The following is a 26,767-nucleotide window of genomic DNA, read 5'->3' on the forward strand; positions in this document are numbered from 1 at the left end:
GCAAAGCAAGTAACAGAATTTGATCATGCTGGATGTACAGCCATGTTTTAATTCACACAGAAATGCAGTACGTTTAAGTGAAGGTAAAACAGTCACACAAATAAAACATAAGGATGCACAAAGACATTATAGATGGTACATTCTGGGTATATAAAAAGCTTTTGGAGTGTAATAATGATATAAATGAAAATCAACTAAAGGTGACACTTAGTAGCTATAATCAGCTTTTCAATATCACATTCGTTTTCTCCACGTAAAATCCTGAAATAGCCGTTTTCTCCCCAGGAGCTCCCCCAGGAATTTGCAGCAATCTACAGGAGGGGAAAGAAATAACTTTTTATTACTGTGAATGGCCAGATCGTAGTGAAGCAGGGATGTAGTGAAAGGAGAAAAGGAGTCATATCGCCAGTGGCAATAATAGTACTGTCCTCTTCCAAAAGGTCTGCCACTTGCCCCCATATCTTATCAAGAACTACTTTATATGGAGTGAAACTTGTAGTATATCTAGCCCATTAGCATACACTGACAGCACCCAGACATTACAAGAGTAGACTAAATGCTATAAAAGTCATGAGCTAAAGTTGTTCTGTATCTCCTTCTTGTAACCTAATACTCCCTGCTCTGGGTGGTTTCTTGTCCACTGTCCAATGGGGCTGTCAATGGTTATTTTGAGCTGGGGAATGGCTGGAGGGAGGGCTTAAGCAGCTTCTCTCTATCCAATCCAACTTGCAGTCTTTCCTGGCTAACCTCCTACACACACACACACACACACACACACACCCTGAACTCTCTTTGACATGTGGTAGTCTAAGGCTGTGTACACACTGCATCCAGTGCACTCCCACAGCTGGTTTGGGAAGCAGTTCGCTTACAATGTTATCCATATCTATCCTGTTGCTTTTCGAGAAAGGTATTACAAGGCATCCTGTTTATGCTGGCTAAGGGAATTGATATTATTAAAAAACACTGATGTTTTAGACCTTGAAGGTCATGACAATAGGTATTGTTGGCATGCATATTTGTGGTAAAGGTAAAGGTAAAGGTACCCCTGCCCATACGGACCAGTCTTGACAGACTCTAGGGTTGTGCGCCCATCTCACTTAAGAGGCCAAGGGCCAGCGTTGTCCGGAGACACTTCCGGGTCACGTGGCCAGCGTGACAAAGCTGCATCTGGCGAGCCAGCGCAGCACACGGAAACGCCGTTTACCTTCCCGCCAGTAAGCGGTCCCTATTTATCTACTTGCACCCAAGGGTGCTTTCGAACTGCTAGGTTGGCAGGCGCTGGGACCGAACGACGGGAGCGCACCCCGCCGCAGGGATTCGAACCGCCGACCTTTCGATCGGCAAGCCCTAGGCGCTGAGGCTTTTACCCACAGCGCCACCTGGGTCCCATATTTGTGGTATGAGAAGGTTAAAGCAGCTGATCTCTTAGTTTGCCATATCTCAAACCGGAATCATGCCAGTGGCCCATCTAGTCCAGCATCCTGTTCTCACAGTGGTCCACCAGATGCCTGTGAGATTAGAGCACAAGAATTCTCTCCCTTCTTGTGGTTTACAGCAATTGGTATGAAGAAGCATTTGTGCCTCCAGCTGTAGAGGAAGAATTTAGGCCTTGTGACTAGCAGCCATTGATAGTCACTGGAAACAGTCAGCAGAACTTTCACTCATTCTGCCACCAAACATTGCTATACTAATATAAGGTGAGAAAGCAGAAGGAAAACCACGACATTTTGCTAGGAACAACTGGCATTATGGGCAACCCAACCACAATGTGAACCCCCAGTTTTGGTAGCCATGGAAGATCACATGGACTTGATGCAACCAATGAATGTGAAACAGTAAAATGGGAGGAGGGAAAGACAAATTTAGATAATTTACATGAGCAAAGAAGGCTATGACCCCAATCTAGAGAAAGATAGCCATGCTCGAGTAAGTTCCACTGAAAGGGATGCTTAGTTAATTTGCAAGTTGACCCATTCATTTTCAGTGGGACTTAAGCACAAGCAGCTTTTTCTGGTTGGGGTCCTCTGTCTTTGCTCTATCTTACTGCCCAAGTACACTTACCCAGAATTTCTGCTTTTGTCCATCTGCATCTGGCAGTGCACCCCACCTATCCAAAGAGATGGCATTCATCAGACATGCTATATATTTTTTCTCCACCTCCCCCGTACATCAGGGCGGGGGTGATGAAATAATCAAAGGAGGAGCTTTTGACTGTGTACACCTTTGCATACAAGCTTTGAAGCACTGCAGTTTGATGTTTTGCAGACATCATTTTGCAACTGTCTACACCTGCACACTATGCAGGCAGCATGAGAAGCTGTTGAAACACAGTCATCTGTACACACAGAAGGTGTGTCTAGCACAGATTAGTTTCTTTGCTCCCTCCCCTTTCAACACCCACTGACACTCCTTTTAAAGAAAAGTTGTCCAGAAGACTGCCAGCCCAAGAGAAGGCACTCTCAGTTTCCACAAGTACTTCAGAATGCATTGCAAAATTATAGCAAAAGACACTTTAGAAACACCAAAGCCAACAATATGAAGACTACAATGTGTGAACTCTGCCAAAAAATGTGTCTCCACAAGGCAGAGAAGGCACTTTACTGCTGTGTGTGTCTGTATACACCCTATGATAATTTTTTTAAATGGTGAGCAATCAATATAAATCATAACAGAAGAGTGAATCTGAAAGTATATTGCTCATTGCTATGCTGATGAGAAGTGTATTTTCAGTGTCAGCATGGAAATTGCAGGCAATGTTAGAGCTTAGACTTCTTGTCAGTGAAATAGCTTCTTATTTTCTTTAATGGGCTTTCTTCTGTGGGGAAGTTGCCAGCTCACTGAACCAAAGTTAAACAGAACGAGAGTAAGTAAATGTGAAGACATTTCCCCTGAGTTTCTGCCCTCTGCATGTCTATTTCAGTTCCAAAGCTACCCATTCCTTGGCTCGGGATAAAATTAGCAGAACTGGGACTACAGACCTTTACAGATACTGATTAGACTACAGAATGGATTATCACCAGCATCTAACTATAAAGGAGCGACTGTTAGGGGAACAAAGGATTAAATAAACAGCTATGCAGGTATCTTGGTACCTTCTGCTGTCATTGACCAGATGAATCCCTCTTGAAATTGGTTGCATGAAGGGTTCCAGTTCAATAGACTCCATAATTTCAGCAAAGCTCAGTTTCCTGACTACAGTGTCCATAGCAGCCAGTTTGTGACAACCACCCTTTAGAAAATCTAGTTTCACTAAGGACCAGGCTTAGATGCTTGCTCAGTTATGTAAAACACTAGCAACCTCGCAGCCACATCCAAGCAGCATCTGTGCAACTCCATCACAAACCACCGTGGGCTTCAGAAGGGATGGAGGTTGACCGGAGTGGCCTGGCCTCCAACAATCTTATCCCAAGATGTGTTGGGATAACTCCCCCTAGTGCTGGAACAAGTTGGCACCAGAGAAATAGTGGCAAGAAAGTTGTGGGAATTCATAAAAACTACCAGGGAGGCAAGGCACGGCTGTGAAGTTCTTGCCCTCACAGAAGATGCTGTTTTAGCTGCTGTAGCAGCACAAAGCCTCTCTTGGCCTTCTGGCAGCTAAAAAAGACAGACAATTCTTGGGAAGCTGATACCCACTCATACATAAGATCATGAAACATCACTTATTAAAGTGCAAGTGTGTGGAAACTTAAGGCGCTGGAAATGTATTTTAATTACAAGCTTGTAGCGTTAACGATCCACTCAGTGATCCGTAAACCTCCACTTCTACCTTATATCAATAATGGCGAGAAGCAATTACTTTTAGAGTTTTATACATTTAATTTATTCACTGGAAGACTCTCAAGTCCTAAGAGTAAGCATCAACCAGGGCAATAGAAGTTGTTGTGCAAAATAATGGAAAGGAGGAGATGTTGAAGAATCATAACCGCACCATATATTTAAAGCTCTCTTATAGCACTTTAACAGTTGCGGCTTCCCCCAAAGAATGCTAGGAACCGTAGCATGTTAAGGATGCTGAGAGTGGTTAGGAAACCCCTCGTAGAACTACAATACCTAGCACCCTCAAAAACTACAATTCCCATGATTTGGGGGGAACGTCAGAGCTATTAAAGTAGCGTAAGAGTAAAAACTAACTTAAAATATTTTAAAAATAAGTGCTTTCAATATATGGTGTGGATGTAGCCTATGTCTATGCTCAGCCACTGTGTCCACTTTATGGGCTATAGCTCCGAAGCGGAAGGGGAAGCAAAACAAAGTGTGTATATTATATTCCCCGCCCCTGTGTTTCAGAAGCCGAAATGACTTCAACTATAAGTCTGCCATTTAGTGTCCATGGTCCCATGCGGCAGGATACTCATCCAGCAGAGGTTCAGCAGGAATCCATGCTGCTCAGCTTTCAGACATCACTTACCCAACAATCTTGACAGAATGGGTTCTCCTGTGATTCTCATGTTGCAGCTGCCCACCTGTCCTCCGAATGTGCTTATAGATCCCGCTCTTGTAAAGGAAGAAATCACGGTACACGTGCATGACAGCTGGATTTAAAAAAAGGAACCAGCAAGCAAAGTCAATGTTCATTTTCCTTATTCTTCCAATTTTACCTATGGCTCATCACTGACAGGTCATAGACTAACAAGGAACCCAGCTTATGTCCGAAGTATGAAACATAAGCAAATAAGGTAAGTGTAAAACATTGGTGTAAGTGGAAGCAAAGCAATTCTGTCTTCCCATTCCTGGTGTTTCCTGCAGCTTCTTTCATTTCTCCATTCCTAGATAGGGTCAAGAAAGATGCCTTTTCTGAAATCCTGGTGGACAGCTGCCAATCAGTGTAGACAATGAGTTTGATGGACCAACGACCTGACTGTCTGAGACACCTTCCTATGTTCCTAAGGACCAGGGGAAGGAAGACAACATGTGCAGGGAAGACATTGCCATTATAGTACTGGTGGGGATGTTATCAGAGCCCTCCCTCTAAACAGAGGGAAGCAGCCCTATCAGTGATACAGACATCTGTTTGATGCTTGGTGTGACGTGTGGTGTTGGCACAAAGGACCTTACAGTGCTTGCTTTTATGTGTGGGCAGGATGCAATAATTTGGTTTTGGTTTTGCAATCAAGAGCATTTGTTTTCTTTACCTTGCACTGGCCCATTCTCCTTAATTTCTTTCATTATGTCCATCTCCTAAAAGTGGAGGGAAGAGACATATACTATTTTTGCATATATTTCCCCACATTTTACATTTCAGAATGAGTTGGTTATAAAGCTTTTACAACGGGCTGAATTTAACTATTGTGATAAATGGTCTGATCTTCCGGCTGCACAGGCTAATGTGAATGACTAGCTGCCACTTAATGCTTTTTCAATTTCCATGCTTATTGGTGCATTAGTAAATTTGTAAGTGCCTCAACTGTTGTTTCAAACTAAAGATTTTATCTCTAGAATTTCATTGGGTTTTGTTTATTGTCTTGATTTAAAGGAAATTTACCTAAATGCTTCCTCTCAGGGGGCACAAAGTTTACTTTCACAGTGATGATATAATAACAAACTTTTATCCAGTGCTGTAAAGTTTTGAAAGAACTTTCACATATATTATAGCAGTCCTGTAATGCAGTAATGCATTTTATTATCATATATCTGTTTTTAACTTTATGGTTCATTCCATAGTTCAAGAAAGGTACCAGACACCTAGGTGGAATCTAGACACATATAAAAACCACTTTGAAAACACTTTTATTTTTAAAAAAAGCGTTTTAAAAAATACATTGAATTTTCCATGGCTCACCATCGCCATCTAGTGTCACATTGTATATTGCACTTAAAACGTTTTATTTGCAGCTGAGTCCCTGTTGTCTGCACTTACCTGTGAGGAGATTCTGTAGGGAGAACCACACTGATAAATGCGGTTGGATGGTTCTAAGCCATTTGGACATGGTCGCGTAGCCTGCCTTTTCCCAGCAGCATCAGCCACACTTGAAACCCCACAAGCAGCCGGGTCAGATTGATTCCAGAATAATGGGTAGCAAGCATGAGACACCAGCCTATTGGGATCAAACGACACATTATTTATTATTATTATTTTTCAAATCTGTGTTTTAATTTTTAATTCCTCTTGAACCTACCAGAGCCAAATTTTGGGAGTTCATGGGGAGAGGGGGAAATCCCCTGTTGCACAAGTAGAAATCCTTGCACAGAGTTTGGGTTGATGGGAATCGTTAGTTGAATCCTGCCCATAGTTTGGAAGCAATTGCTTTGGAGTAATGATGGAGAATCTATGACCCTTCAGATGTTTTTGTGCTATAACTAACATCATCCCTGACTGTTGGCCATATTGGCTATGGCAAAGGAGAGTTGAAGGGCAACATCCAAAGGGTCTAAGGATGTGTGAATGTGCCATCATGTGACTGCACCTTAGTCCACTTGCACTTTTATCCACCATTTTCCATTCCACTGCAATTGGCTTATTTTGCACAGGTCTTCCTGAAGGAGCGTCTCCACCTCCATCGTTCTGCCTGGACACTGAGGTCCAGCACTGAGGGCCTTCTGGCGGTTCCCTCACTGCGAGAAGCCAAGTTACAGGGAACCAGACAGAGGTCCTTCTCGGTAGTGGCACCTGCCCTGTGGAACACCCTCCCACCAGTGTGGTGTAGTGGTTAAGAGCGGTAGTCTCGTAGTCTGGGGAACCGGGTTCGCGTCTCCGCTCCTCCACATGCAGCTGCTGGGTGACCTTGGGCCAGTCACACGTCTTTGAAGTCTCTCAGCCCCACTCACCTCACAGAGTGTTTGTTGTGGGGGAGGAAGGCAAAAGAAAATGTTAGCTGCTTTGAGACTCCTTCGGGTAGTGATAAAGCAGGATATCAAATCCAAACTCCTCCTCCTCCTCCAGATGTCAAAGAGAAAAACAACTACCAGACTTTTAGAAGACATTTGAAGGCAGCCCTCTTTAGGGAAGCTTTTCATGTTTAACAGACTACTGTATTTTAATACTTTGTTGGAAGCCGCCCAGATTGACTGGGGAACCCAGCCAGATGGGCAGGGTATAAATAATAAATTCTATTCTATTCTATTTTGTCATCCGCCGATACAGAAACATATGTTTTTAAAAACATATATTGAGCCAACGATAGATGCACATATCTCAGCCATCAACCATTTACAAATATTCCCTTTCCAGAGGGGAAGCCCCATTGCAGCAAAACCAACAAAGAGCCTTGTGGCACAATAAAGACAGAGTTAATGAAGTAGATATGAAGCAGTAATGAAGTAATGGTGATGAACTGCTGATAGCTCAGTCAGTAGAGCATGAGACTCTTAATCTCAGGGTTGTGGGTTTGAGACCCACACATTGGGCAAAGGATTCCTGCATTGCAGTGAACTGGACTGGATGGTCCTTGTGGTCCCTTCCAACTCTACAATTCTATGATTCTGAATGGAAATAAATAAATAAATAAATAAATAAATAAATAAATAGAAATCTAGGTAAGTAGGGTTAGGATTATTCCCACCTTGGTCAATCAGATGCTTTTAGGACAGGGTTGGTGAACCTTTTCAGTCTGAGGTCCACATCCCCTTCTGCACGACCTTCTGAGGGTTGCTATTTTTCACCATCTTGATTTTACAATTCCGTATATACTCATCAGCCTGTTTTGTTCCCCTCCGTGAGTCATCCAGGAAGGACCACTTAGCATCCTGTTGACATTTTGCTCTGAATCCCCACATTATATTAAACATTTTATAAGCATGCTCTGTTGCCCCTTAATCACTTAGAAGTCCATTTTATGGCAAAATAATATATATAAATATAAAGTTATGTGTGTGCATCTGCTGAAGTAATGCTTAAGGTCATTTATGTGTTAAATGCTTGTAGGAAACATGGTTTTGTATTTAATTGTTTTTTGTGTCAATTAATTTCTGTCATGTGAAAAGAGCAGTAAAGAATAATTTGTTCCATTGGTTTTCAAATGCACTGTAGAAAAGAGATATAGGCTGCCTGTAGCAATAATGAACAACAAATTATACACATTCAAGGTCAATATAGACTTTTACTGAATAAAGTCTGATTGATTTGGAAAGTTATTTCCTTCGCTTCCTTCCTGCTCACGCACAGGAACACATCAGGCATGGAAAGGGAAACCTATGCACACTTCCTATTGGGTATGGATGAATCCAGATGTTGTTGGACTCCAACTCTCCTTGGCCCCAGCCAGCATGGCAAATGGTCAGGGATCTAATGGGACTTGTAGCAGTAGCGTAGCATTGGTTGCCAGCACACAGCTGTACTGAGGTAGCACCAGGTGCTGAAATGTTGTATCCCTAACAATTTTGCACCTGGAGCAATCACCCCTGTGTCCCCCGCACTACACCACTGACTTGTGGTCCAACTGGTATCCCATCCCTGCCAGAGTGGCATACAACATCCTCACAAACAGGCTGTTTGTAATATGAACAGCCTACTTGCAGCAGATGACACCAGTGGATGCTACTAAGAACTATGAGATGAACACATGAGACTCCCATTGCCGCTGGTAATGGCAGGTGTGCTGTAATGCTGTTTGAGGTGGTGGTGAGTTTAAAGATTCAGTTGGAGCCTGTGGGCATCTATTACTGGACATACACCTCTTTGATCTTCCTTGGTTTACAGGGGGTTTTTTAGGCCAAGCAGCCTCCTGGCAATTCAGATTTATTCTGTATATCCCTTTGCTACAGCTGGATCTTTCTTTTTCATTTGACACATGGACAGACTGCACATCATTTTATTTCTATGCAAGGCATTTGTGTGTTAATTGCTTGGCATGTCATTGACGATAAATGGTGAATGAGTGTGGGGTGGGGAGAGCAAAAGGCGGCAGAAAAGATTAAAGTGCCAAAGGCAGGGTAGAAGATGCCCGGTGCAAAACAGGAGGAGGGAGGCTCATCTATTATTTTAGAGTTGCTGAAGAATACCTGCATAATACATTAAATAAAATAATAAGGCACGGCAAGGACATTTTATCCTTTCAGGGCAAAAGAAGATTGTCAAATAATATGTCAAATCATTTTCTGTATTATGGCTTTCATCTAGTTAATTCAATTTAGAAATGCAGCTGGGACTGGAAGGCAAGTTATTGAATTCAAAAAAGACTAGAATCAGGCTGAAAAGATTGCATTCAGCTGGGTCCTATTCAGAGAAGACCCACTGAAATTAATGGACTGAAGTTAACCATGCCCATTATACTCTGAGTAGCTCTAACTTTGTATACAACCTGGAGCCTCATGAGTCGAGCTCAGTCTGATGACCCTCACCCATCTAGACACTGGTCTTGCACGATACTTTCATAGCCGCACCTGATTTAGGTATTTCAGGGAAAGAGCTGAGCACCATCAGCACAACAATCATGCAGTGCTCCAAAACCTCTAATAACAAAATACTACGCTGCAACAAAAAAAGCAGAGACATCACCTTGCCAACAAAGGCCCAGAACAGACATTAAGAAAGGTCAATTACTGATTCTTCTTTTCCAGGATTTGAGATATCTTCTAAGGTTTCCAGTGTGCTTCTAAAAGACTTTAAAGTATTAGTCAGCACAACTGTTCAGTTAGAAAAGCAGTATGCTTGAACTGCTCATTCTGTGCAGAAGTTCTCAATGACCGGAAGTCATTGAAAATAATGCTAGACAAGGTAGCATAGAAGGGATGGAGAAAAAGAGCTCCATGTTGTGGCTTATCCACTCATTAAAATTGTACTTGTTTATACCGTTCCTCAAAAGAGCTCAGGGTGGCACACATGGTTCTCTGCCCCTTCCCCCTATGCATTTTATCCTCACAATAACCCTGTGTGGTAGGTTAGGCTAAGAGACAATGACTAGCACAAAGTCATCCATTGAGCTTCCTCAAGAATGTGGCATTGTACTCTTCTTCTCCCAGGTCCTAGTTTATTAACTCTCCCCGCTACACCACATGGGCTGTGACCAAAATTCAGCAGAGATCTATGGGATCAACAGGTATCTTAGAGTCCACCTTACATGCTGAATGAATGGTGCAGGGCGTGGAAAATGCTCTCATAAGAAGCCATTGTAGGTGCATCCATGTTGTGTTAAGCAGTCTGCATCTCAGCAGGTTTACTGCCTTCTAAATCAGGTGGAGAACCTGTGGCCCTCAAGGTGTTACTCTCCAATTCCCATCAGCTCCAGCCAGCATGGTCAATGGTAAGTGATGATGGGAGCTGTAGTCCATCAACATCTCTAGGGCCCCAGGTTAGCCATCCCTGTTCTAATTGGAGGCCCTTCGTCTCTCTCAATAGGGTAGCTCAACAGGCAGTTCTTGTCCAGGTCCCCATCCACGTCCCTGCTACTGAAACAGAAGAATAATGAGCTGTTGGGTGCCTTAAATCTAAACCATGGAGAGATGCCTTCCATTTATTAGGATGGGCCTTCCAAAATGCTCAGCTCAACAGTGGTCCACTAGCTATGGTAATGTCCTAAGGTGCCAGATGGGACACCACTCTGACTTCTTAAGCATGTAAACTCTGCAGCCAAATCTGTACCTGCAGGATGGCAGACTTACAGCATAATCTTATACATATCTATTCAGAAGCAAGTCCCATTGAAGTCAATGAGGCTTATTCCCTTCCAGGCTTATTGGTATAGGATACCCACCACAGATAATTAAATATTGATATAGGGAGCTGCTTAGAGATGTTTAAATTTGTGTGAGAGCCTATTACATTTTCTTAAGAGCCTTGTCAAATCAATTTAGAAAGTTAGCATCCCACTGGCATAGAATAACTACAGTTAGTGCAATACTGACAAATGAGTCTTGCATCAGTCACATTTAAGTAAATAGGACGTTTAAACCGCAGTGAACAAGCAGGCAAAATTTTAGGTTTCTCCAGTGAAAGGGAGTCCTAATTTTCATCTCTGAGATCTGTCACATCGCCACAACATGCATAATTACTAGTGCTGATGAAGCTTTGTTACCAACACAGGATTACTTTACATTTAAATCCTACAAAAGCGACAACATTTCCCCCTCGAGATAAAAATAATGGGGCAGGGAGAACGGCCTAACGTGCTTCTTCTTTTAAAATGCACTTTCTTTCTAAATATTCTTTTAAGCATTCTGACAATTTTCTAAAGGAGAATTATAGGGGATTACTTAACTCAGTAGGTAGAATTATTTTCTACTCTGAAGGACTGGTGGCAGGAAGGAATGGTAGAAGGAAGAGGTCTGGTAGTGAAGCTAGAGAGGGGAAATTTAGAAGGTGCTTTTAATTACAAATGGAATATGGCACTCGCTTTAAAGTTCCTTGGTTCAGGGATAGTCAACCTGGTGCCCTCCCAGTGTTGCCGGGTTCCAGCTTCCATCGTGCTGGCCTTGTTGTCTGGGGCTGCTGGGAGCTGGTGGCCAATAAAATCTGGAGGGCACCATGTTGATTTCGAGGAAATACTGCGGCATGTGCCTAAATCTGTAGAACTCTGGGAGTAACTGAATGCTCAGCACATGTCCCTTAAATTGCTCAGACGCAGAACCACTTGCACAGACTTGTAGTACAAGACACATGATTCTACACATCTGTTTGGGGGCTGCTGAATGCAGGCTTCCGCACCCATTCCACTTTCTACTAGTTGGTGTCTTGCCCTGCTATAACTGTGTATGGAGTGCAGTCTCTGAATCTTGCAGCATTATTATAGTTGGGTGGAAGCGAGAAAATAAGAGAAGTAGAGTTGCCGGAGCTATGAGGGCCTAAAGATAGGATCTGCTGGGCAGATGAGCTGTCTTCAAGAGAGGCCATGCCAGCTTCTTCCCTCCTCAAGTGCTATAATGGCAAGTGATGATTTGTATGTTCAGAAACATCCACTGCAGACTGAGCTTTCATACTCTCATTTTCTCAAGGAGAATGACTACGATCCACTCATATTGAGCTGTGAGTGAGCAAAGAACTTGCGCTTACGCAAAACCTTTATTTAAGAAAACTGGCAACACCCTTTTGGCTGTCATTTCAGGCTCATTAGGGAACAAGGAAGGTGTAGAATGAATGTTATTTGAGCTCTTACTTAGCCATCTTTAAGGATTTGAGATCCTGATCAGCGCCATCTACAGTGACTGACAGCAGCCCTACAGGGTTTCAGATGAGGGTCTCTCCACTCCTGCCTGGAGGTACCAGGGATTGTACCTGGAGTTTCTGTGTACAAATGAGATGCTCTGCCACTGAGCTATGGCTCTTCCCTTTAAGAGACTAGGGTGTGTCTTAGGAACATGAGAAGTTCATAACTGCACTGTGGTGCTGCCTCCAGAATGGAGATGCATAACCTCAAACTCGAAGGGAGCAAGCCTGGGCAGAGTAGGCTGAGAGGTGACAGACACACCTAATGTAAAGAAGTCTCCAAGGTAGGCCCTGAGGGAACCATCACACCCTTCATTCCAAAAAGAATATGCTACAGGTAAAAGTCACTTTCGTGTGACATTCTGGTTTTGATGTATGAATCAGCAATGAGCCATTTATGAAACAATACATGTCTACACAGAAGTAAGTCTTGCTGAGGTCAACTGGGCTTTCTCCCAATTAGGTAAGTGTAGGATGCACTTAATCAGGGCATTAAGTTTCACTGAACCTCACAGGGCTTACTTCTGAATGGGGGCGGGGTATATAGGATTGTGCTTTAAATTTCTAAGATAACAAAGAATCCAGTGGCATCTAAATAACTAACAAATTTATTCTGGCAAAGCTTTTGTGGACTAGGGTATACATTGTTTAACAGCAGCAGCAGCAGCAGCAGCAGCAACAACAACAACAACAACAACAACAACAACACGCTCATCTGACTGGGTTGCCCCAGCCACTCTGGGTGGCTTCCAACAAAAATACAGGGAAAACAAAACAACAAACATTAAAAGCTTCCCAATGGGGAACATGCAGGAGAAATGATTTCGTGGAAATATGGAAGGTGTTTGTAGAATTTGTACTGTTAAAATGAAAAGGGTGGTGGAGTGCACATTTTTGTTCTTATTTATTTATGATCCTTACTTTGCCAAAATAAAATCATCATCTAATAAAAAGAGAGAGCGAGAGAGCGCGCACTATGCTTGTCAGCTGTGATTATAAGTCATTTTATTTCTAAGTAGATGAGCCTATGTCTTGGACAGGCATATGTCTTATGGAATTATTTGGGTGTATCATTTTGAACATTTTGGAACTGTTTTTGAATAAGTTGAAGTTAGTAAAGCTTTGAACAACAACAACAATAAAAAAAGCTTCCTGAAATAGGGCTGTCTTCAGATGGTTACAAACAGAGAGAGAGAAAGAAAGAAAGAAAGAAAGAAAGAAAGAAAGAAAGAAAGGGAGAGTTGCTGTGTTTAACTCTTCAACATCTGTCAGGAGGGCATTCCACAAGGCAGGTGTGTCTACTGAAAAGGCCTTCTGCCTGGCTGCCTGTAGCTTCCGTTCTCACCATGAGGGAACTGCCAAAAGGCCCTCAGTGTTGGACCGCTGTAGCTGACATATCCAATGAATCACAGAATCATAGAGTTGAGGTAAACTCTAGTAAATGAAAATGTATGTTGTAATATATTTGCTTGCCTTTAAGGTGCTACAGACCTCACTGTTGTTTCAGCAACTTACAGTACAATCAGGACTGCCCCACCCATGAGGCAAGGTGAGGCAAACAGATCTACCGAGGCAGCAGATCCAGCCACCAAGGAATCCATCACTTGCTGCCACTGCTGGCTGCAGCACACTACTTGTCTAACCAGAAGTTGTTTTTGTTGCAACAGGCCTGTACAGCTTCCCCTCTGGATTTAGCTACCACATTCAAATAAACAGACCCTGGCAATCAAGGAATTGTTGGTCAAATGTCAAATCTGATTCAAAATTAGTTTTGAAATTTGCTTATGACAGTTATTAGAGAGCTTGATGACCATGACACGTCCCAGGAATCAATCCTAGTATATTTGCACCAGTCCTATTTCTAAGGTGGCGTCAGTATTATAGCGTTCATCTTTGTAACAATCTAAGGAGGTTGCTACTTTTTAAATGTTACAGATGGCGCACTGTAACTGGTCCAAGAAACTGTGGGTGGATCTAAACACAGAAATCTCCCTCCCTATAAATATGTCAGAAATTAGATCGTTTTAACAAAAGGGGAAAAATCTCTTTGGAAAATCACGTTTTAAAATTTATTGCTCTCTGGTGCCATCTGGTGTTGCATGTTTATAGCACATTCAGATCGCTGGTTCTTTACTAATGTAGCTGGGTCCTAAGGCCATCCTTGAGTCAATGAGGGAAGTCATATTTGCACTCACATCTCCTGCATACACTTTCTTGCATATGAATGGCATGGCTTAAGTATATGAATACATTAACATTGCACTCTCTGGACAATAAGATCTGCAATTCATATGGCACTTCTCATTGATACTGAGAAAATTATTGGGAAATCTTATCAGGTTTGCACTTATGCTTTGCATAAATTTAAAATATGTCAGTTTGGTGACTTTGTTTTTGTTTTGCTTCAGGATGTTCACATATATAAGTTGCCTTTCTTAAACATTATTGCTGTTGATTATTTTAAGCTCTAAAAGCACAGTAAGTAAATGATTCATTTACCCATATTTTTTGAGGTAAGACCAAGCCCCATTTATGCTTCCTCCTCTGCATCCAAGCTGGTTTCTGGTGTCACAAGAGATCAAATTTTGAGGGGAAAGGTTGTCTGTGAAATGGCCTTTGGACCCAATTGCTATTCTGTCTGCCGCAACACCTGTTTTATGGGAAACAGTTGGATTACTAAGTAATCTATATTGTTTGGACGGTTAGAATTTTCTCCGTGCCAGACATAATAAATCTGTGTGACAGAATATATATGGAACCACAGAGTGTCCTTTAATTCTAGCAAATTGCTATGAGGGAATGCCCTCAACTTTAAGGTTTCACATTCCCACACAATTGGAGATGCACTTCCTAGGACTTTGATAGGTTGCATCTTCAAATGTGATCAATCCCTTTGGCCAGCTGGAAGGCAAGTTGAGAAACTCAAGATGCCCCAATTTGCTTGCCTACAGGGTATATCCTACCTAAAGCGTACCTGAGAAGTCCCTGTATGGCTTGGGACCTGGGATTTCTTCCCACACAAACGTGTGCATCCACTTCTGAGAGTGACCCTTAGGAACACAGGAAGCTGCTCCATATCTAGCCGGACAATTGGTCCGTCTAGCTCAGATTTCCCCACATTAACCTGCAGCCACATTCCAGGGTTTCAGATAGGAGGCATTCCCAGTCCTACCTGGAGATGCCAGGGATTGAAACTGGGACCTTCTGTTTACAAAGCAGATGCTCTACCACTGAGCTATGACCTTTCTCCTTCTCTGTGTCCCACCACTGCCAGAGTTTCCACTGGTGACCATGTGGGAGAAGCCTTTCTCTAGGTTAGTACCCAGGTTGTTTTGGATGGTGACTGGAGCCAAAGAGCAGACTCCAGTGCTGCTATTCCACTCCCATAACAACCTTTGATCCAGCAGATTCCTCCACTAATGGAAGAGGAGATGGGATTGCCCCCAATTCCGCCCATCGTCCTGGAGGCCCCCCGAGCCAACTTCCATGGTGTTGTGGAGGGTCTGGGACAATTTTTGTGTGTGTGTGAGAGAGAGGTACAGGAGGCACTAGAGGGAAGATGAAATGGTCAACACTCCTCTCTCTTCCTCCCATATTGCCAGAGCCATCTGCTAGTTCAAAAGCCATGAAGCAAGCGGAATGATGGATTCCACCCAGAGCATCCTGCCACTCCTTCCTGCTGCCAGAGGGCAACTAATCATAGCTACAGATAGGTTTTTCCTAGAGAAATAGATGGGAAGGAAAAGCAGACAACTCCAGTGCATGGTTGGTCCCCAGCCAATGGCTAGGGCCAAGCTGCTCTTCCACTTTCTGGTGCTGATGAGGGAAAGAGACCTCTGAGCATCTTTTCATCAAATTCTATCTTCCCACCCCCACCAATTTCTATATTGCTATGTTATCCAAATCAACCAGGCATTAGTTCATTGGTTTGCAAAAATCCACAACTTCCTGTAGATCAGAAGAGTAGTCCATTCTCTTCCAACAAGGGTCACATGTATCCACAGAGCCCTTCCCTGGCACCCACAGGGTTCCCCCCCCCATCACTGAAATTAGGCTTGAAAGAAGTATCCTACTTTCTAAAGGGTTGACTGACCCCTGTCTTATACTGATCTCTTGCATGGGCGCCTGTGTACACAGAGAGTTCCCATCTAAGGAGGATGCCTGGCTGCATATGATAGACATGCTGTTTACTCTATTGATGTGGTTAGGGAAGATTGCATTTGCATGTTACTCTGCACCCCAAAGTCCAGTCTGGGTCTGTCTTTTATTCTAGCTTACGATCCACCTCCCCATTTAAGGGGCATTAGAGGGGAGGCAATAAATAAGAGAAGGATAATCCCAAAGGGGAAAAGACTACCCTAAACAGATAAAATAGTAAACCCTTTTGAAACTTTTGGAAAAGTAAAGAGATTCACAAACCTTCTCTAGCAAGCAGTGAACTACTAACTGAAATATTCTATTGCAAGCATGGACAGCCTCTCTCCTATGTTTAGGGTGCAAGAAAAAGAGGGGGGGGACACATTACTTGCAGTTGAAAAGGCCCAGGATGCTGCACAGTTTCTCTGATCCAGTGGGTCATGAATCCACCCAGGCCATTCATACGAGGCCACAAAAAATTCGGGGAAATCTGTTTCTGTGATCAGGTTTTCCTACAAGAAACCCAAGGCATTTGACTGGATAACTATATTCAAACATGCATATTATGACCAATAGTGACTCCCTAGGGTTTCAGATGGCAGGATCTCCCAGACCAACTTAGAGATGCTGGGGATTGTACCTGGGGACCTTCTGCATCCCAAGGAGATGCTTTGCCACTGAGCCACAGCCTTTCCCCATTTGACCCCATATGGGTGGATTTCGAAGGACCACTTTTTCCAAGTGTTATATGTTTTCTAATTGTTACATGTTATTTCAGGCTAATGCTATTCTAGGCTGCATCAACAGAAGTCCAGTGTCAGATCAAGGGAAGTCATAGGACCACCCTTTTCTGCCTTGGACATACCACACCTGGAATATTGTGTCCAGTTCTGGGTGCCACAATTTAAGGACATTGACAAGCTGTGCAGAGGAGGGCAACTGAAATGATCAAGGGTCTGGAAACCAAGCCTTATGAGGAATGGTTGGGGGAGTTTGGTATGCTTAGCCTAGAAAAGAGGAGATTTGGTAGCCAACTTCAGATATCTAAAGGGCTGTCACATGGAAGATGGAGCAAGCTTGCTTTCTTCTGCAGGGTATGATCTGAACAAATGGATTCAGGTTACAAGAAAGGAGATTCTGACTAAACATCAGGAGAAACTTTCTGATGGCAAGAGTTGTTCGACAATAGAACAGACCTTCCCTCAGAAGGTGGTGGACTCTCCTTCCTTGGAGGTTTTTAAGCAGAGGTTGGGTGGTCATCTGTCATGGATGCTTTACTTGAGATTCCTGCATTGCAGGAGGTTGGACCAGATGGTCCTTGGGGTTCTTCCAATTCTATAGTTTTATGATTCTGTGATTCTTTGTGCTAATCTGAGTGAGCAGCTTTCCATCAGAGGAAGATTTCATTTTCACATATAAGAGAATCACGATTTTCACCTGGTTAGCCAACTGCCTGTGCTTGACACATTCTCTCAGTGTCATGCCCAGGATGATGGACTAATCCATTTGAAGCATAGCTTGAGGATAACTGTGGGGAAAGGCTCCACTGAAGTTTGCTGTTTGAAGAGAGGAGAGAAAATGAAAACCTACCGTGACTTGTCTTGTGTCCAGCAAGGCAGCAGATGGGGGGAACGTGCCAAGACGATAATAGAAACCTTCTTTCAAACTCATTCCCCAGAACTGGCTGTAGTTCGTAGCTTTCCAGCTGCCTCAGTGATAATTTTTTTTTAAAAAATAGTGTGTTAGTCATGCATGTTTAGCTCTTTGGGCAGTTCATCATAGATGTTGCCATTTTTAAAAGGTTTTGAATGAAGCCTTCATAAGATTTTCCTCCATAGGAAACGATCTTCCACTGATGTGGGGAATGGTAGCATTTAAACTTGCCATTCAAGGTCTGCATTCGTACAATAAAAAGGAATACATTGTCCATTCGTTTTAAGATAATACTTTGATAATTCTGGGCAATTCCCCTCCTTTCAACATAAATATGGCATTCCTGAGTTTCATCATTCACACAAATTCACATCATTCAGTGCACTATCATACTATAGCTTAGTCATATTGCTTATCAGCTAATACTATGTGCAAAATTGCAGTGAGTTAATCACAGAAGATAGAGCTTTGCTATAGATATGCACAACCACAAGATTTATTTCTGTGCATCCGGTCTCAAGATTTATCACTCAGATTTTATCTTGGTTTCTTTCACTTTTGTTTGTTTGTTTGCTTGTTTGTTCGTTTAAAATGTCCCCCTTGCATCCACCATAGGTATTCTTTTCCCTGTAGTGTTGAAATGCCTGATCCATATGTGGTGATATCCAAGGCTAGTCATATTCACAGAAGACCTATTGAAATCAATGGGTTTCAATGGTCTACTCTACAGCTAACACTAGGTATCACCCACAGCAAACCCATTTCCAGGAACCATGATGATTTAGACTTCCAAGATCATGTTTATCACATGAACTTTTGCTGACACAAAAATGGTGGTGGAACGGTGATCATGGTAATCTCACCTACAGTTGAAATGCAAGGGGTCATCTTTTGCTGCAACAGTACTTACACATACACAAATACATAGTGTGAGACACACACATCCCTTTTTTGTCTTATCTACTGGGAGAGGGTGGCACTGTGGTCTAAAGCACCAACCCTCTTGGGGTTGCCCATTGGAAGGTCAGCAGTTCGAGTCAGTGTAACGGTGGTGAGCTCCCATTGCTCTGTCCCAGCTCCTACCAACCTAGCAGTTCGAAAGCACACCAGTGCAAGTAGATAAATAGGTACCGCTGCAGTGGGAAGGTAAACAGCGTTTTTGTGCGTTTTGGTATTCATCACGGTGTCCCATTGTACCAAAAGTGGTTTAGAAGTGGTTTGTACCACATGACCTGGAAAGCTTTATGTGGACAAACGCTATCTCCCTCAACCTGAAGTGAGATGAGCGCCACACCCCATAGTCGCCTTTGACTGGACTTAACCATCCAGGGGTCCTCCTATCTTAAGAAATGGGATCCAATTTACTGAGGGTTTCACCTGGCGACTGCTCAAGAACATTACTTAAAATGCCCCACTAACAAACACAGTCATTTTACATTAACAAATGTTATTATGGGACAGGGTCTACTTTATGCATGGCTATCCTCCTGTAGTGTGTGTGTGTGTGTGATCATGGATACAAACATACATTTTTGGAGCCGGGGGAGTTATTACAAAGTGAAACCAGGGTTTCAATTTCGTCACCTTTTAATTGTGACATTTCTGCTGCTTGTGATGTATAGACCTGCCAGGCCCAGGCAGCAAGATATGGGAATTGCAGCAGAAAGTAATACTGTTTCTGCATTTTGTCTCCCATCGGATCAGTTAAGATGAAAAAATCTTGGTGACATTTTGCTGTATCTTAGTGCACTTTGCTGTATCAAGGATGCGCTGCACAGAGCAGAAATCCTTAGTGGATTAAGTGGCCCATATGTTCAATATAAAGAGTCATCAAATCATAAAGTTATAAAAATCAATGTGCTCCTTCTTGAAAATGGAAACGAACTTCATGGGGGCACTCAGCATTCAATTTGTTTGTGTGAAGCTGTTACTCTCAATATCGAAATCGTCGGGGGAATAATGTTCGAAGCTTCGGAGAGAGGTTGCTTCTCTATGCCGTGTAGAGGAATAGCTGCATAGAGTTATTTCAAAAGAAGAAAATCACATATCTTGCACTGTGCTCACAGAGGAGGTGTAATAACAAATGCACACACACACATCTGTGGGCATGGTGCTTGGGGAAAAAAAGATATCAAGGCAATTGCGTAAGGCTCAAGTGATCTTTTTCTCTGTCAATAAAATGGGAGCTATTTCCATCTTAGTGCTGCAGAACAGGACTTTTCTCACCCATAGTTACCATCGTTGATTTGCTTAATTAAGTTGGGCTGCACGAGGCATGTTTCTTCTAGGCAGCTCCACTTGCTGCTCATGCATTTGCTGAAAGGAATAAAAGGAGAGAGTTAGACTTACATAGGAAAAGTTTGTGGAGAATAATTACAAACACATAGTACGTTGTCCTGAAACAATGATCTTATAATCCTCTTTTCATCTCTCCCTCTGTGTGTGTGTATCTGGTGAAGAACATTTGGGCTTCTGTCATATATTCCTTCTTTGTTTTATCTGCTTGGTGACAGGTTTTTTTTTAATCAATAATCAAGATTAGTGGGTATTCAGTAACCCTTATGGGCCCCACAAAAGAATGGGTTCTTCTAAATCTAGTTTATGATTTACACTTGTCCCCCAGAATATAGCTGTTCTTTGGAACAGATCCCTGCCCTATCTCAGAAAAATCTTCCACACCACGTTCATCCGAGCTTCTTAATGTGGTCTGAACCCACCAAGCCTCAAGCTTGCTGAAGCAGTTCAAATCCGCATGAAGGGGTGAGCTCCTGTTGCTTTGTCTCAGCTCCTGCCAATCTAACAGTTTGAAAGCATACCAGCAGGAGTAGATAAATAGGTACCACTGTGGCAGGAAGATATACAGTGTTTCTGTGAGCTCTGGCTTCTGTCATGGTGTCCTGAAAGTGGAGATGAGCACCACACCCCATAGTCAAATTTGACGGGACCTAACCGTCCAGGGGTCCTTTACCTTTTTCACGTTTGTGACAATGTCCTTAAAGTGAAGAATCATAAACTGTCACATGCCTGCAGACCTGTTCCCCAGATAGAAATGGAATTCATTCTAGGGTTGTACATTCTGCTTTCCAGACCATTCACAGTCCAAATGCTGCTGCAGAATTGTTAGGATGGATTTGGGATTGGAATCTGGCCAAGACCAGCAGCTGGGTCCTCAGATACAACAGACCATTTTATCTAATCAAGAAATTAGTCCTGTTAGTGCTTTGCTCTCTCTGTAATGCATGCAGTCATGCAATGAAAATTGCCCAATTAATATCCATTTGAAAGAGAGGTTAATGGGCTTGTTAATGCATTCAAAATAAGGTGTAGATGGCTCTCTCTCTTTCTCTCAATCCCTCCCTCTGTCCGTCCTGTATTGCTTGGCAAATGCTGTGGGATTTTAGTTTAAATATGCTTCTGCTGCCTCAGTCTGCAATCCTAAACCAACTCGCCTGGTAATAAGCCCCCACTGAACTCAATAGGACTTACTTCTACATAGACATGGATAGGCTCACCCTGTTAGTTGCCCTAATTTAAGATGTAATCAAGAATTACATTTAAGGGGCAGGGAGGAGACAATATTTCAGTTCTCTTTCTTTTTTACTCCTCTTCAATCACATTGATCTGTATAAGGTCAATGACTAAGAACTAAGCAAGCTTTTAATTATGGATTTTAATGCACCAGCAGCTTTTCTGACAGAGATTCCAGTATTCTTTTCCCTTTCAAAAGAAACCCCCACACCATCTAAATTCCTTAGCTGAATTTGAAAGGGCAACTGGAGCCTGTGATCTCCTACTTCACAGTCTCTAATTAATAAATTTGGTGAATCACCTATCAGCGAAACAACATGGGTGCAATAATAACCAACTCCTATTTCAAATAGTCTCAGTATCTGTAGGTAAAGGTAAAGGGACCCCTGATCATCAGATCCAGTCATGGCCGACTCTGGGGTTGCGGTGCTCATCTCGCTTTATTGGCCGAGGGACCCGGCCTACAGCTTCTGGGTCATGTGGCCAGCATGACTAAGCCGCTTCTGGCAAACCAGAGCAGCGCACAGAAACGCTGTTTATCTTCCCGCCGGTGCGCTACCTAGTTATCTACTTGCACTTTGACGTGCTTTCGAACTGCTAGGTTGGCAGGACTCAATATCTATACAGCGACTTAAAATGCATGAAGTGTTTCACATCCATTATCTTGTTGGAATCCTTGCCACATATTCTGTCTATATTGCAGGTGGGAGATGAATGGGTTGCCTAAAACCAGCTAGTGAGTTTGTGAGATAGACAAGATCTGAGCTGGTTTCTTAAGGCTGATCTCAAGAGTGAAGACGTTTCATTTGTTTCTCTCAGTTACCAGGAATTGCAGTTGTCTTGAATTGTTGCTCCTTCTTCATAGTACCGACCACCTTTGAAGCATCCTGCCAATGCAGTACATAGAAAAAAAGAGGCCATAATTAGCCAAATGCCAGTGAGGTAATTGATTGTACATAATTTGCCTAAAGACAGAGGATAGCATTCTGCCCCACCGCCCAGTTTCTGCCAAGTAGACATTTTAATTTTCTGCATCAGTGAACTCGATGAATAAGCGAATCATGCCCGTACAAATTGAGAAAAGATTTCATTATATATTCTTGTAATGCTGTTTACATATCCCTCTGCTTCCAGCATAATTATTCACATTCCTAAAAAGGTTTAATGATCATTCCTTTGTTTCCCCTGTCTGAAAAATTTATGCTGTGTACTCACTTTAAGCAGAGTACATAAGCATCATTAGATTCATATAAACATGGAATGAAACATGCATTTTCCTGTCAGCTAATCCTGAACACAGTATAGTTGAAAAACTAATGGGTCTGGAATGTCTCCAAAAAAGAAAGAAAAAGAAGTCATGAATATTAGGCAAAACCCTACTAAAGATAATTGTGTGATACAGTCCTGTTGAGAGCAACAGACTTACGCTAGTCACAACTAACATCCTCTATTTAATGTGTAGGCCAATCCTGTGCATGTTTACTCAGGAGCAAGTCTGCTTGATAGGGCTTATTCCCAGTGGCATATCTCTGATATTTCAGAGTCATCTTCTCTAACTCCGTGGCCACTTTTGGAAGTAACGCTAAGCCAAACCAGGGCTTGGCTTGGCATTAACACACAAATACACAGGTTCCTGAGGAGAGGAGATCCAGGGCTTGGCTTGGCATTAACACACAAATACACAGGTTCCTGAGGAGATCATGGCCATTTTGCTCCTCCCTGGTCTTTTTATAGTTCAGCTAAGCCACTGAGCTACAGCCCTTCTCACATGTAACCATGTTTACCCCAACTCCCATGTTTACCCCAAACATGTTTCTACCACTCTTCCGTTGTTCCCCCAAGTTTTCATTTTAGATTGTAAGCTCATCAGGGCAGGGACTTGTCCTCTTGTATTCTCTAAAGTACCATATACAACCGATAGACACTGAATCAATAGAACTGCAGAGACTTGCAGCTTTAGATAATATTTATGAATCGAGGCCACGAATAGTTAATAAGGTGCCTCCAATCCACCAGGCGAAAAAATTATACAGACCTTTTTTGTAATCAGGAGAAAATCACCCCTCTCTTTTCTAAGTAGGAGATAGATTTAGTATTATTTTTCAGTTCATAGAGGCAGAAATAGATTATAGATGATTGATAGATAGATAGATGATAGATAGATAGATAGATAGATAGATAGATAGATGATAGATGATAGATGATAGATGATAGATGATAGATGATAGATGATAGATGATAGATAGATAGATAGATAGATAGATAGATAGATGATAGATAGATGTTTGTATCTGTAACAGGCTTTAATGGGCTGATGTGCACAGCTCACTGTGGCAAAGAGAATGCTGCCTGAGGTGGGAAGATGCCAAGTGTCTTTCTCTTCCTCCAGCTTCCTGGAGGAACAAGCCTCACTGAATTCCACTCCTCACAGTCGCTTCACAGAAAGTCCTTCTGATCTGCGCTGCCTCAAATGAGGGAGCCTCTGTCATCATTAGCAGAGAATAGATATTCTCCTCCATGGGGTTTCCTTGGCAAATACAGCTCCACGCCAGGCTATCAGCTGGAAGAATTGTTTGCCGGCAATTTAACTGAGGGGAGCCAACTTGCTATTGGTACTCAGCAGAGATTCTCTTTTCTTTCCGAGGTGTGTGGAAATTGGAGGGCGAGAACGGAGCCCTGTCCCTTTCAGCATTTCCTTTTCATGCTTTTCTGCTGGAACTAGAGCCATTATTTCCGTGGATAGCCTTGCTTAATTCAGGGCTAGTGATGTTGTTGGACTCCAACGTCCATCAGCCTCAGCCAGCGTGGTCAATTGTCAGGGATAATGGGAGTTGTAGTCCAGCAATACCAAGAGGGACATCAGTTTCCCCTCTCCCAACCTAGTTGGCAATGGATTCCATGAAGAACACATGCAATATCAGAAATTTGTAGACAATACAAATTTGTAGACAATACAATACATGTGTATTCCATGTTCTGGTGATACTCTTTCTACTATAGTCCTTAATATTATTTGAGTCTGGTTTGGTTTGGAGTAGGAGAGGAGAAGCAGCTGGTGTAAAATTGGTATAGCCCTCTTAAAGTCTACCAGTGATTTTGGGCCTTAGCTCAGTGGTAGAACATCGGCTTTGCATGCAGAAGGTCACAGGTTCAATTCCAAGCATCTCCAGATATCTGAAATCCTTGGAGCGATTCTGCTAGTCATTGTAAAAAAAAAGGTAAAGGTAACAGACCCCTGGATGGTTCATTCCAGTCAAAGGTGACTATGGGGTTGTGGCGCTCATCTTGCTTTCAGGCTGAGGGAGCCGGTGTTTGTCCACAGACAGCTTTCTGGGTCATGTGACCCATGACTAAACCCCTTCTGGGGCAATGGAACACCATGACGGAAGCCAGAGTGCATGGAAACGCTGTTTACCTTCCCGCCACAGCGGTACCTATTTACCTACTTGCACTGGTGTGCTTTCGAACTGCTAGGTTGGCAGGAGCTGGGACAGGGCAATGTGAGCTCACCGGTTGTGAGTATTCGAACCCCCAACCTTCTGATCAGCAAGCCCAAGAGGCTCAGTGGTTTAGCCCACAGCACCACCCGCGTCAGTGTATGCAGTATGCAGTGTGAGCAGTACTTAACTTGATGGACCAATGGCCTGACTGACAGCTTCCTACATTGTTGTTCCCATGAATTACACAAGGGTTTTAGAATCTAGAAGCAAAAACACCAGGTCCAGAACCGAAAAGACAAGTGGAAAAAAAAGGAGGATCAGATTCCATCTAAATAGGAGCAAAGCCACTTGTTTGTTGCTGCTTTGCTGTACATTCCTGTCTATAGATCTAGAGCCCTGACTCATCTTCAGAGATGAGAGGGAGAATCCAGATTTGCCAGGGAGGTTTTCCTTATTAGATCTCAGAGGATGCCTTTAAATATTTTTTTCTGAAACAGGTATCGACTTTCCAAACGTTATTTGAATTCATCTTCAAATCTATGACTAACTGAAGTCCATTGATTTCAACTGGTCTAATCTGAGTAGAGTTTATGTTAGCCTCTACGATTACAGGTGGTAAAAGCATAAAATAATTTTGCGTGCTAAATTACTTCACGGTATCTGTCACAGCGCAGTGTGCGAAATCCAAGAGCATGTTTTGTTAATAACTTCCGATGAAATTTGAGAAATGTCAGTTGCAATACATTTTGATTTCTATTAAAATGTGTTTAAAATGAGCAATGCTACCAAATGTATTGCTTAATTTTGCAAGTTCACAGATTCTATCTGTGGGGAAGGTTCTTAGCTCAGTCATAGAGTGTCTGCTTTTGATGCAGAAGGTCCCAGATTCCATCTCTGTCATCTCCACCTCCTAACTTGCCAATAACAGTTTCTTTTTTTAAAAAAAAAAAAAGTTGTAGCATTTGGCCAGTATACATTCAGGGGGACACATAGGTTTTACACCAAATGCAGCTGGAGATATATTCAACACTCACCCGCTAGCACTGATGAAGCTGTAATAGGGTGGCCCCGGCAAACAGTCCAGAAATCAGGGCAGCAGTCTACAGAACCAGGAGGGCCAGAGGAACAGAAAGCATCACAGTAGCATGTGGCATTCCTGGCATAGTACAGAAAGGTGCAGCCATCATCTCTGCCTGGACAGCAGCCTCGTAGCCTACAGTAACTTCCCCTGGATAGGGTCCTTTTGGCTCTGTTTTCCGTCGAATAGTCTTTCAGCAGAATATTTTTCTTGGAGGCATATAGTCTGTCCATGCAAAGCATGATTGCAAAGCAACAAAAAACAAAAAGGCAGGTATAGATCTCCATTCTGGGGTGTTTGTTTCCCAATGGTCGATTTTCTAGGTCTCCCTGAGCAGGACTCTTTCAGAATGGTTCTCTACCAAGTGTGCAGGTCAAAACAAAGCAAAAAAAAAAAAAAAATGCTCATGATTCGAGCAAGAAGTCCACACAGAAGCTTGGAAAATAATGTTCTCTGTGATGTGGAAAACATTTGGACTTTAACCGTTAGTCAGAGATGTTATAAAATGCCCTGTTTACACAAGATTTTTACACAAGCTGCTTAGTATCGCATAAATACTGGACACAAGGTCCAAAGAAATAAACAGAAATCCTTTCAGATAATGGGAACGATAAACAACTAGGCACATCAATAGAGCTGAGCTGTAAAATACTTTTCTAGAAAACTACATCTGATCTCATCATTGTTATGTATAAAGTATCTCTGACAGTTTATGGGTCTATCTCTGGCAAGATTAAATGCTGCACTGATGCCATCACATCTTGAAATACATGAAAATACTCCTACTCAGCATTTTTTATGCCTGAGGCCGGTTAGGAAATCTCTACACAAATCAAGGTGGATACTACCCAA

The 26,767-nt window shown here is 42.6% G+C and overlaps 1 protein-coding gene across 1 annotated transcript; it reads right to left on the minus strand.

Moving 5' to 3' along the window:
* On the minus strand, positions 1-26,377 carry TINAG (tubulointerstitial nephritis antigen). The gene is made up of 11 exons (XM_083432385.1): positions 25,872-26,377; positions 22,221-22,284; positions 20,096-20,185; positions 17,807-17,921; positions 16,605-16,728; positions 14,579-14,729; positions 5,861-6,038; positions 5,136-5,181; positions 4,412-4,535; positions 2,065-2,110; positions 1-311 (listed from the first exon to the last, which is right to left on the minus strand). The coding sequence occupies exons 1-11, from the start codon at positions 26,200-26,202 to the stop codon at positions 195-197; spliced, it is 1,386 nt and encodes a 461-aa protein (XP_083288511.1). The 5' UTR covers positions 26,203-26,377; the 3' UTR covers positions 1-194.
* Between the last annotated feature and the right edge of the window lie 390 nt (positions 26,378-26,767).

Source organism: Podarcis tiliguerta, assembly GCF_965153285.1.
Source record: "Podarcis tiliguerta genome assembly, chromosome: 3".
NCBI lineage: Eukaryota > Metazoa > Chordata > Lepidosauria > Squamata > Lacertidae > Podarcis > Podarcis tiliguerta.

Excerpts from the sequence above, each read along its gene's own strand:
- TINAG (XM_083432385.1), bottom strand. The coding sequence starts at position 26,202 with ATGGAGATCTATACCTGCCTTTTTGTTTTTTGTTGCTTTGCAATCATG. Across the intron at positions 22,285-25,871 it reads AGCTTCATCAGTGCTAGCGG|GATGCTTCAAAGGTGGTCGG; the intron begins GTGAGTGTTGAA and ends CTGCATTGGCAG. Across the intron at positions 17,922-20,095 it reads ATCAACGATGGTAACTATGG|CTGGAAAGCTACGAACTACA; the intron begins GTGAGAAAAGTC and ends TCACTGAGGCAG.